At 47.6% G+C, this 11,835-nt stretch overlaps 4 protein-coding genes across 4 annotated transcripts; 3 read left to right on the top strand and 1 right to left on the bottom strand.

Annotated features, from left to right (window-relative positions):
• Nucleotides 1-2,042: 2,042 nt before the first annotated feature.
• On the top strand, nucleotides 2,043-6,425 carry EDB91DRAFT_1085291 (permease for cytosine/purines, uracil, thiamine, allantoin-domain-containing protein; the record flags this gene model as incomplete). Its single annotated transcript, XM_041315881.1, has 23 exons — nucleotides 2,043-2,103; nucleotides 2,255-2,331; nucleotides 2,397-2,475; nucleotides 2,652-2,752; nucleotides 2,875-2,907; nucleotides 2,969-3,044; nucleotides 3,301-3,446; nucleotides 3,493-3,597; nucleotides 3,673-3,824; nucleotides 3,921-3,988; nucleotides 4,130-4,154; nucleotides 4,255-4,351; nucleotides 4,382-4,483; nucleotides 4,523-4,609; nucleotides 4,677-4,773; nucleotides 4,857-4,891; nucleotides 4,944-5,081; nucleotides 5,133-5,236; nucleotides 5,290-5,348; nucleotides 5,401-5,640; nucleotides 5,668-5,790; nucleotides 6,059-6,108; nucleotides 6,240-6,425. 23 exons carry the CDS (start codon nucleotides 2,043-2,045, stop codon nucleotides 6,423-6,425), a joined length of 2,241 nt encoding a protein of 746 aa, XP_041173191.1.
• Nucleotides 6,426-6,631: 206 nt separating this feature from the next.
• EDB91DRAFT_1156084 (uncharacterized protein) lies at nucleotides 6,632-7,877 on the bottom strand. Its single transcript, XM_041319614.1, has 2 exons — nucleotides 7,431-7,877; nucleotides 6,632-7,375 (listed from the first exon to the last, which is right to left on the bottom strand). The coding sequence occupies exons 1-2, from the start codon at nucleotides 7,566-7,568 to the stop codon at nucleotides 6,959-6,961; spliced, it is 555 nt and encodes a 184-aa protein (XP_041173190.1). The 5' UTR covers nucleotides 7,569-7,877; the 3' UTR covers nucleotides 6,632-6,958.
• Nucleotides 7,878-7,989: 112 nt separating this feature from the next.
• EDB91DRAFT_1156082 (uncharacterized protein) lies at nucleotides 7,990-9,051 on the top strand. The gene is made up of 4 exons (XM_041319613.1): nucleotides 7,990-8,298; nucleotides 8,370-8,396; nucleotides 8,630-8,679; nucleotides 8,739-9,051. The coding sequence occupies exons 1-4, from the start codon at nucleotides 8,285-8,287 to the stop codon at nucleotides 8,867-8,869; spliced, it is 222 nt and encodes a 73-aa protein (XP_041173189.1). The 5' UTR covers nucleotides 7,990-8,284; the 3' UTR covers nucleotides 8,870-9,051.
• Nucleotides 9,052-9,557: 506 nt separating this feature from the next.
• EDB91DRAFT_1059141 (uncharacterized protein) lies at nucleotides 9,558-11,480 on the top strand (the record flags this gene model as incomplete). The annotated part of the gene is made up of 8 exons (XM_041314222.1): nucleotides 9,558-9,683; nucleotides 9,791-9,929; nucleotides 9,990-10,089; nucleotides 10,143-10,261; nucleotides 10,348-10,468; nucleotides 10,527-11,190; nucleotides 11,241-11,375; nucleotides 11,433-11,480. 8 exons carry the CDS (start codon nucleotides 9,558-9,560, stop codon nucleotides 11,478-11,480), a joined length of 1,452 nt encoding a protein of 483 aa, XP_041173188.1.
• Between the last annotated feature and the right edge of the window lie 355 nt (nucleotides 11,481-11,835).

Raw genomic sequence — 11,835 nt, 5'->3', positions numbered from 1 at the left:
TGAGTAGGAGTCTGAAAGAAATCAGCCAATGAGAAAAGAGTTGTATGATACTGCGGATGAGTAAGTATGACATCATGATATATAAGCGAATGAGTAAGATGGTTACTAAATAGAAACCCAAGATCCGACCAGTTCTTCTTTAGGAAGCAAGATTGTTCTAGCCTGTGGAGTAGGGGAGCCAATCGGAGAAGCAACGGGTGATATATGACGATGAGTCACGTGACCGGCTCGGGTACTGGAAGTAGCCGAAGGAAAACCGAGAAATGAAAAATGGTTCGTATTTGGGATTCGTGACATATGGCCATATCTAGATCATCGCCTGTATACCCTCATGGACAGTAAGCACCAGCAAGAGAATCTTCAAGAGTATTGATTATCTGCTGGATGCTTGACCCTCTCTTGAGTGCAACTGTAAGGAGATGCTGAAGATGTGGGATATCATTCTCCGATAGCGCCATCACAAGTGACTTATAGTCATCCAGTCGTGTAAGTACATGTGAAACCCTTCTCACATTGTTGAGACCCTTCAAATATTTATCAGCATGGTTAGATCATCAGACAAACAACAAACCTTGAGTTTCAATCAATTATTTTCAGCAGAATACTGACATGCAACATTAACCACATCAGAATGACTCAAAAATCGGTATTTGGTGTGTGGTTTGATATCTTGAGCGAGTAAGAGGAGGTGTTTGATGAATCCCACAACCTCAGTGCACCCACTACAAGGTGACATTGGTGTCATGGTAGTGCCTGCACAGTTTTGAGAGTATGCACGAGGGATATTTCCATGAGTATCAATGTCAAATGGAAGGACTCCTTGGCCTGTGTCATATACCTGATCCGACCACTCCGATATCAATATCCACTCCACCTTCCGACCACCTCCACCCCATCCATCCTCCGCTCCGTCCAATCACAGTCTGCATCCACTCCTACATTTCTGCTCGACCACCTGACCGGTCACCTTCTAGAATGTCTCCACTCAACTGGAACCTCTCTCCCCTTTTAGATATATACTTTCCCCTTCAGTACATAGACCCTTACTTCTGGATCACCGGTAACTCCTCTTACCGCTCAATCGCTGATCTGATGCGTACATATTGATATCCACTCCGACTTATGTCTTCGCCTGTGTAAGTACTTACAAATTATATCCTTGGTACATAGCTTTACAACATAAGTCTCCTAATCACTGCCTCACACTTAGAAGTATATAACATATCCTGTACTTAGATATTTTCCCCAGTCTTAATATTACTTGTCTTCTTGCAGTTTCTACTTGTGAGAATTCTCAGTAGGACCTTGCCTCCTCCGGACACAAGTTTCATCTTGTTGTCACCTCCAACTTTCCACTCCGACTTAGAGCTGTGCTCTAAGCCTCCCCCTTTACTTCTCTGCCCCTACCAATCATCCTCCTTTGCTCCTATCTACCCTCCACCTTATCCTCCACCTTCTCTGCTCCGCTCCTGGTCAGCCCACCACTATTAGCACTTACCTCCCAACCCTCAAAGCGAACCAAAGCGGTCCACTCATCCTATTGTCAGACAATGTTGGACCCACTCCAAATTTGGGGCACGTACTTGGCTAAAGGCACAGTGCAAGAGCTGAAGCCAAGCCCCGAACCCTCCACTTCTTGAGCCTGGCACAGTACCTAACAGCCTGCAGAAGCTCGACCAATGGGGAAGGTTTCAAGAAATGAAGGGCCTTGAACCAGCCAATGTATTGGAACTCCAGGGCATGCATCAATTGCATGTGACATGTCAGATGGAGTAGAATGTGGCGAAATACTCGAGGCAGAGCTGACTATGCTTGGTGATCGCTCAGAATCTGCTTGATTGTGGCCTTTCAGACACTTTTTACCCTGCCGATGATCACTGAGAGTATTAAAATACCCTGGAGCATCTAAATTGCTCAGAATTCAGGTCAGAAGGGTGGTCTTGATCCAGGCTTTGCAGTCTGGACACTTGACTTCCCACCAGTGAGTTCCCGCATGCTTCTGAATAAGATTTGCTGAAAATAGACGCATAAGATCAGCAGGCATGTTTGATTTGAGTAATATGTTGGGTTCAAGCAGCAAAGTGTCGGAATCGTCAGAAAAAGGTATAACAGCAGTGTCGGATGCTTTGGATCAAGTTCCTGTTGGATGAATTGAAGATGGCAGTGCGGGAGAGAACAGGACAGGGGTATCAGGATTGATGGAAACTGTATCATCAAGAGAATGTGCATTAATGTTGATTGGACTGAGAGGCAGATTATGCGTCCATTGAGCATGGTCAAGTTCAAAAGAAATTTGGTCTAAGTCTAGAATCGGAGAAACACAACTGCTTTGTGAGTCTGATGCTTGAGATTCGATGGCAAACCATGATTCATAACGGGCTGGGTATATAATATAGGCTCCTGTCCAAATAAGAATAAGAAGGAATGGCCAGAAAACTGCTGGTGCTAAGGGATATGGACGACACAGCGATACATGTAACATATGACAATGATCTCATCAATTGATCGCCACGTGAAATCACGACTCACGTGCAGCCAAAAAAAAAACAAAAAAAAACACTTTGCAGGGGAAATCAGCTACAGCATATGGAATTTATTAATACAGGTGTCTAGAATTACTCTAAGGTACCTATAACCACCACCTCCCCCAGGTTACCAAAAGATTTTGCGAAGAATTGAAAGTGCTGTCGAGAAGTTCAGACGACAACATACTCTAACGCCAAAGTGGCTGAGATTAAGGTTTTTGCTTACGGTAAGCAAAGTGTTGGTGTTTCGGCTTTCTCCATCGCACGCCTCTTGATCCAGGCTTGCTGCTACATGAGCATTTCAACTGTATTGCATAATTCATTGGTTTGTTCGACACTCGCACGTTAGGGTTGGCGTGATTCTTCTCGCGTTCACGTCAAGGTGTGTAGGTTCGTGTTGGGTATTGTCAAGAACGCTCGTTAGGTCATTTCCCGACTTTCAGGCCTCACACTCGAGGTTTATCTCGCATCAAATCCTCGCAGACACCTTCAACATTGGTCTCGCGTCGGATTACGTGCGTATGTTCATTCGCGTGGATAAAGCCTCTCCCCCCAACGTCTTGTAATCGTATTTGACTGTGGCCGCCTAGGAAGCATTCGTACTCGGCCAGATATGAACGTCATCCCGTTTTATCGCCGTCCTCTTGAAACCAACGACAGGCACGTTGGAAGCCCCATATCTATTTTTCGCCCACCAGTTGCACGTGTACACTAGGCTGTGACAGTGGCGGTGAATTTCTTGACAAATTCGAGCGATAAGCACACAAGGCTGCAGACATAATTAAAGACCTGCGAGTTGCGGACAATGATGGTGCCGTCCCACCATTAGTTGAACTTGCCATGGGCTTGGTCAATAGGATTATCCAAAGCCTCGAAGTCACTCATGAGCCCAATCTCACGCTCACCGAGCAGCTCATCACCGTGAGTGTCCACTACGAATTCGAATACCCCATAACCCGTTCCGTAGAACGAAGATTTGCTGCCTGTCGAACCAGAGAAACAAACATGGCGTGCATACAACTACGTTGCCTTCTGGATAGCAGACATGTTTAATGTTTACATGTGGATGATCGTATCGTACGCTCGCTGTCGTTATGTATCCTTGATATGTGTTAAATGAAACATCCAAGCTCCATGATCCAACTAGGAATGTCGTGGTGGCAAGCCTGGCTATGTGTATGGCTGGGTTATGGCATTGGCAGCGCCGTTCCTTGTTCTGAATGCGCGTCCCGGTGCCGTTTTCCATGTGATGTTTCCAATCGTGAATCGCACAAGCTTTGGGATGTTTGGCAGCCTGTGGTGTGTCTTCAATCGCGCTGCCTATGGCATGGTGCGCATTTCTGCCTTTACAGTGACACGCGAGCTGAGTAGCACAGCATATGGTATGGTGTCCAGGACAAGCATTGGCGGTTCCTGTGTGCTAGTAATGCTCAGGGCAATGTGGCCTAGCATTAATGACTTGCGTGCGTCACATATCTCAGTTCCTGATGTATGATATATATCCAGCTGAGGCTGAGCAATAGCAAATTCAATGCCCGCATCCTCTGGAACAGACACTCGAGATTTTCTGTGCTTCTTCCTCTTCTGGCTCATTTCACTGCCAGTCATTTGGTTCCCTGTGCACAAAGTGTAAGTACACGTATATTATCCGGTGGTCATAAAGTGACCTTCCTCAGCCGCCACTTCTTCCTTTTGACGCCCATCCTGATGCCCATAGCCTCAATTACAGTTCCTCAGTATGGTGCATTGTAAAAGCTCACGGAATTGGCCCGATCGTTCACCAACCTTCCACGCTGCATGGATCCAAGCTGGGCTGGGCCATGGTGGTCAGTGCCATGTCATGCATCAGTAACCAGGTAACGATTATCACAAACGCACCGGACTTTGCCTCCCGCGCACGTACCCCATCGGCTGCACTATACCCACAACTGGTTGCGAGTCCTGTCACAGCGGCGTTCGTGTGTTTGATTGGCATCCTTGTGAGCTCGTCGTCGCAGGCAATTTACGGGACGGCCATCTGGTCACCTATTGTTCTTTTGGAAAATTTCTTGAATGACAATCCGTCGAAAGCCACGAGATTCGGGGTGCGTGACTGGGATTCCGAGGAGGTGGGCGTATAGCTGACGCGTTGTCGTGTCTTCCATTTGGCAGGTATGGTTTATCTCGACTTCATTCATGCTTGCACAGGTGACGTCGCGCATCTTATTCGGTGTTGGGTACGATTCTGATGCTTCTTCTCCCAGTTGGGGTGAGTACAAACATGTCCAGGGCGGTCCTTAAGCTGACGTCGGTCACCAAGCACGAACATCTGTGCGAACTCAGTGTCGGCAGGGTGTGATTTGACCGCACTGTTCCCTCGTTTCATTGTATGCATCACCAATGTATAAACAAAACCTACATACTAAGATTTGACTGCAGAACATCCGACGTGGCGGGTACATTGCTGCCATCGTTGGTCTGGCCATGTGCCCATGGAACCTTCTGAAGAACAGTAATGAGTTCACCTCTTACCTCTCTGCATATTCGGTGTTCCTGAGCTCCATTGCTGGGGTTATGGTAGGCAATTCTGTCATGATTCTTTCCAGTGATCTGAACGGGTTGCGATAGGTGACGGAATATTACATTGTCCGCAAGGGTCACTATAACATCAAGGACCTTTATCGTACAGGGAAGGGCACTTGGTACTGGTATACATATGGGATCAACTTCCGGTGAGAGTCTCAATAGGCTTGAAGCGTTCAAAACCCTGACAAGTGCAATCAAGTGCATACGCCGCGTATATTTCCGGAATCCTTATCAACGCTGTCGGTTTCGCTGGAGCTAGTAAGTTAACCACACAATCGCGATGCGCTGATGCTGAGCTGCTGCTTTCTAGCCGGGCGGACTGTCCCCCTAGCAGCCACCCGGATCTACGATTTATCGTTCTTCACGGGCTTTGGGGTTTCTGCCCTTGTCTATTGGGCACTGAACCGTGTGTTCCCAGTAGTCGGTGCTGCTGACAGGTTCGAGGAGATCGATGTGTCTGGGTATGGATATAAGGCAGGTGGTTTGCGAGATGCCGAGGAGATGGACATAGATGCGAAGGACGAGGGCCGAAAGAGTAGCGGAGAAGCAGGTGAATTTTAGCCGACTCCTTCATCAGGAAGAATGTGGAGGAACAAGGGAGACAAGGAAGGAGCAGCAAAAGGGACATGCGAAGGGAAAATAGGATTAATCGTTGGCAACAAGAATCGGAACGCGAAGAGCAGAGCTTTACCACCTAGTAGTAATACTACTACTACAAATACAGGGGTCTATTTGCCGTCGTGTAAATATTCCTGCCACCGCGTTCTAAATCCTGAGCATTCTAGGAACAGTACTTTCTCTGTTTTAGTAGTAGAAAGGTGGCAGTTGTAAGGGCCTGATGTGACACCAGAACCAGTCCATGAGCGATTTTAATTGGCAGTCGGGGGAGTGGAGACAGGTTTATATAATTCATACCATTAAAGCAAAAAATGTTAACGAAAAATTTGAACATCTGATACTTTGTGAAGGACTCGTTTGCCGAGTAGTGAAGAATGGGCAGTACAGCATCAAAACTGAGGTCTGCCAAAACCTTGTATTTCAGCTAAAAGGTTTCCCAACAAATATGCGATGTCCAATATGTTTGTAGGATACCTGATCGCACAGTCGTCCATATTAAACGCCTTTGATTAATCCCGGATAACATCAAAGAGGATATTTGCAGCTGGATCTGCGACGTTAGGTGCAGGACCGTACCTACGCAAGGGCGAGTACTGGTTGAACTCGCCGAGCGCGGGACATTTGTCGAGCGAGAGGCAAACCAATTTAACCAAAGCAATGCAACGGGAGGTCACTTGCCGCAATACTAGTATGGAAACTACCAATATTCGGACATAGATAATACAAAGAACGCGCTGTCCTTCCCAACGAGATGGATAGCAGTTGGGATTTCCCTGAATATGGAATTCTGGTGTTAGTGTGCTTGAACATGGAAAACAAAACCAAGAGGGACTTGTTATATAATTTTGATGATTCAGATTCCCGAATTGGAAGGTCCTGTGGTTCAGGACGACTCATTTGCATGCATTGTTCCTTTGTTCCACCAGGATTTTTCCAGGCTTCAAGCTCGAGGATGGACAGAAGATGATCGGTGTCAGGAATTGCGTATCCATCAGACCTTTGTTCTCGTATGCATGGTACCCGTCTCCTTCACTATGATAAAGGTGAATCAGACACCTTGAACATATGCGTAGCTCTTTTCATGAAAGTGCATTGTATTCATTAACTTCTTTTGTAACATAAAAACACAAAATATCCTGGTACACTTCTGACAACGCCTCCTACAGAAAGAATGCTGGTAATACACTAATGGTGGCGCTAGCAATACATCACAAATCCTATGGTATTACTGAGGCGTGTTATTGTAAGGTTCATGCGCTCGTGGTGATGGATGCAATAGAAAATCTGCGATCTGCCGGAGTACGCACGATGCGATATGGGTGCAAACGTGCCCCCTTGGCTATCTGCCGCTGCGGGTGGCGTATGTGCTGCAAGGCAGGCCCGACAAGGAGTAGGGGCTGCGCGGGGTGTTTAAGGTTTGTGACGCCGGAGAGGGGGTGCACGTGTGGGGCATCGGGCGGAGGAACGATAACAACTGCGTCTGCGTGCTCAAAAGTGGTAGGCACAAGACGTATTTTAGTGGATCGACCTCCAGAAGTAGAAGAACGCGAGGATGAGAGGGGCGAAGGGGTAGGAGAAGGGGTGCGAGAAGACGTTGATGATGAAATAGAGATCTGACGGTTCTGGCGTGCATGTGGATATTTACTAGGAATGTGCAGCCTTGGAATCTGGAAGGTGTTATAATCTCAGTAAGAGCTGTGTATATCACGGATCCAAACTAACCTGGGGTTTGAATTCGTGGGGGTCATGAAGATGGAGTGCGTCAATGGGGGGGAGCTGAGTGTCTCCACGAGGAAGATCAAGCGTATGCAGCGGGGGAAGGGTAGGGCGAACAGATGCAGACGATGCACATGAGTTCATTGTGGGGAGAATAACTTGGAGAGGCGAAGAATAATGACGCGTAAAATGATGAAATGTTCAGTTAGCTGAAGTGTCCACCAGGGTTCCCAAAGGCCTGCTTTGAGTGTCGAATATATGGAACTTGAACAGAGGAGTATGAACTGAGACGGAGTTATCGAAACAGATGAGAAACGTCAAATGTCCGGGGAAAGGCGATGATCTTTATACCAGGCAATAAAGGAATATCTAAGCGACATCTGAGGCTGCCATAGTTGTTCATAAGATAATGCATTGTATGCCCTGACACGGAGACAAAAGAATTTGACAAAGGCTTCCCGGAGCTTGTTTGCATGTATTTGGCCTCAACAACCTCAATCGGAGTTTCAATGATTCAATGAACAATTATAGCAATGACTCGTATCTATTAGCCTATAACATATACCAGACAATGTCTCTTCAGCGTCGAGTGTGTGACAAGAGAAATATCATACAGGCAAGGCCTCGTGTCACCTTCTTAGACCCTAATACCCTTTTTGGGATTTCAATTATGTCTTCAATAACCTTCAAGTTGTCGTCGACATGCACATTGTTCCATGGTAGAGACATCCCCCAAAATTAAGATCCTGCCTGCCAGATCCCTATCTGCATCCATATCGATCATCTAAAATTTCTCAGATGAATGGTGCGGCATCCGATCTCTCAGCAGCGACATACCATCGGGGAACGCTCTGCGCTGGATGATTATGAAGAGGTATGCCGCTCTGCTTTCTTTCCATTATATTCCGGATGTTGACTGGCGTCTCCTTTGATGTTCTAATGAAGCCCAAAGATGGAACTTTACGGATACAGGTGAGCAAGCACTGCCAGTATTTTGTTCTGTCACCTTCGGCGCGGCTTCCGCGCAGGGAATGTGATATTTGTGATTATAGAGCATTCTGAGCGTGATCATCTCCCGCCTCGTGTCTTACTGGCCTGCGTTGCTTTTTCCAGCCACCCTGGTCATCGGACCGATATTAAGCTTGGCAGCACGATCGGGAACTACCTCTTACTTTTCTATGATGATTTTCTGATGGCATTTACAGCGTTCCTTACCCTTCGGAAAACCTCATCCAGCTGCGAATACAGATGTATGGTGTGTATCCACCATTCTTCCGCATTTCATTGGGGCATCCTCTGATTGAATTTTGTCAGATGGACTGTCATCCTTAAACGCACTGATGGAAGCCCTGAATAATCTTGATGCTTTACGTGAGACCGTGGAGAACAAGTACCATGCAAGTCTTGCTTCGAATGACTATGAACGATGGGAGGAAAGGAGCTAGACAATCAGAGCTCTCGCGATTTTTTCAGTGACCACTTTTTAGGGCCAAGGGCGTGATGCCGTGACTGACACCTTTTCGCAGTGGCTGTTTGTTCTGCCCTCCGCGAAAATGCATCAATATACCAATACCGTTGTCAATGATCTAAACACAGATGTGCTCGGGCAATAGTACAGTTCACTGAAGTTGCCTTGTGTGCAAACAGCCTGCTGGCTGGATGATACTCAGATCCGAGTCTAAGCCTGATGCCTCTAGTAAGTATCTGCGTGCCAGCCCAGACCTCAGTGGGTCTAATCCTCGACGAATCGTTTTGTGCTTGAGCCGAAAGTCTTGGTGACTGACGCGTGTAACCGGTTCCGGGGACAGCATGCCTATATTGAATCGATGATCATGTTGATTTGAACGCGACGCCAATATAGACAAGGGACATTAGTGTTGGGTATTAGCTCTGGCTAGCTCCGTGAACTAAAACGTCACTGACGGACTGTTCCGACGTTTCACAATTGTGGCCCGGCTTCAGTTCATTTACAGAACTGCGCACTCCCTAGCTGACTGCTAAATTATTAAAGACTCGACTCATGATAACGTTGGTCGAGGCCCTGAAATACTAATACCCCCAATTTAAATAGTCTCAACAGGAAAAATCGGGCGGACTCAGTATCCTTATTCCTCTACCACCTACGAATCTACGATGGATGAAGTCGTGCCAGGTGTTTGGATTGGAGATTTGAAGAGCGCTTCGGATGTCAAGGGATTGAAGGAGAGAAATATCTTCAGCATTGTAACAGCAATGCGAGGCAAAGTTACCATTCATGCGGTGCGTGTCACTAGCACTCTACTATTCATGTCACCAGGTTTCTATGTATTCTCTAGTATTATGCGAGAAAAAAGATCCGAGGCAGAAGCTAATGCAGATACCACCAGACCTTTAACAAATACCAAATCAACGTTGATGATAGTGCAAATGAAGATGTCCTCGTGCACTTTCTTCCATCGATATCATTTATCCAGAACGAGCTGGACAAGGGTCGTGGTGTACTCGTGCACTGTGGGGCTGGAATCAGTACGCTCACATCTTCTCTTCTCCAGCTAGCGGATCACTTCCTAACGTCCGATCACACAGGCAGAAGCGCGACGATTGTCGCAGCGTACCTTATGTACTCACTCCAGCTCGACCCAGCGAGCGCTGTAGACATGATAAGGAAAGTGAGGCCCATCGTCGAGTAAGCTACACTTAGCTCGTTCCTGAACTACCCAGATAAGGATGCTTCTGCAGGCCAAATGAAGGGTTTATGGAACAGCTTATGGTGTTTTACCGAGCATCATATAAGTTCACGCGTCAAGATAAGGCCACTCGCATGTTCTATCTGGAACGGACGATGGAAGATATTCTGAGTAAGTCCATATTCTGCCCTGCATGCGATAATCGATGCTTCAGGCTCCAGTCCGGGTTTGATCGGTGCTGATTGATTGAATCTTAGATGGAGATGGCACGATGCCAGAGACCGCAATGTTCGCCAAGCATCCCCGTACGCCATCTGATTCCGCATCCAACACACCAATGATCGCACCAAGCCGCCGCATACGATGCAAGATGTGCAGGTAGGTCATCCTCAGATCATCTCGCGATCCCGATGCTATTATACACCACCTTTCACAGGCAAGAGCTAGCGACGCGTGAGCACATGCTCGATCACGGGCAACTAGGCCCACCGACGCCTGCTCTGCCCTCGCTATCGCCTGCCACATCAAGACGCCCGTCTGCGAACGACCGCGCCACACCCTCACGACGACCGTCCGCGAGCTTCGGCGGTCGGGGGCTGATGGAATCGCTCTCAATGTCATCGATTTCAATGTCAGCACTCTCAATGTCAGCGCTCGAGACGGAGGATGACTCCGAGTCTGACCAAGTCGAGAACGGGCACGTGGGTGACCCGTCTCCCTCTGGAGTTGACGTAAAGCCTCCCCGGCGATCCTCGATGTCAATGGAAGGCCTCGGGAAGGACCTATCAGATGCACTCGATGCAACTGTCGCCATAGATGAAGACCCGCCAACAGGGACGGCTGCACAATCCGAGACGGTGCGTGTGCTGTCGCTTGTACAGGAGACCAGGGACGCATTGAAGAATAGCGGACCGCCTCCTCAACCGAGCACGCAGTATGCGAGCCCATTGGACCTGGCGGCTGAGCTGCATTCTCATCCGAAACTTGCAGCGCTGCGCACGCCTCCATCGTTGAGTATGACGGGCATCAACGGGTCCAGATCGGTGGTCAGTCCACCGATCCTCATGAACCCCAAGTGTTCTGGCTATTTTGTCGAACCAGTTTGTGTTTCTTTGCTTGTTGTTTGATCCGGGCCCAATCACCCTTTCAGATGAAATGGATGGAACCGTTTCTGGAGGATGGCCAATTAGCAGGGAAGATTATTTGCCCGAAATGCGGTGCCAAGCTCGGTAACTATGACTGGGCTGGCGCATGTTGCAGCTGCAACAGAGAATGGGTGACGCCAGTACGTTGCATTCCCCTCCCAACTCTTAACATCACTCACAAACTCACTACACACCAGGGCTTTTGCATACACCGATCCAAAGTTGACGAAGTAGTGGCGGGTTGAGCAAGGTCATCTAATATGCTATATCCTGGAGTTGATCGGATTCAAACTTACTAGGGTTTGGATGGATAATCGGATGGAATTGAGCAAAGGAATGTGGGTATGTGAGATAGCTTTCCGGTGAGATACAAGGAGCGGATTCGGTTCTCAGAAATCTCGGGGTAACTCTGCCAAAAAAAAAAAAGAAATAATGCATACACGAGAAGAACAAAAAGTGAAATATAAGGAATTTATATCATGATATAGCGACGACCATTATCAGGGAGCGTAGGCTGCGAGAAAGCGAGATATTGTGCGAGAAAAGCAAAAAAAAAAAAACAGGCAAGGCAAGAGCAAGGAAAAGGGCGTCGATCGCCCA

Source organism: Suillus paluster (assembly GCF_016628075.1).
Source record: "Suillus paluster strain FC165 chromosome Unknown EDB91scaffold_68, whole genome shotgun sequence".
Classification (NCBI taxonomy): domain Eukaryota; kingdom Fungi; phylum Basidiomycota; class Agaricomycetes; order Boletales; family Suillaceae; genus Suillus; species Suillus paluster.
Note: the sequence above shows the minus strand (reverse complement) of the source record. Positions and strands in the feature narration are given on the sequence as shown.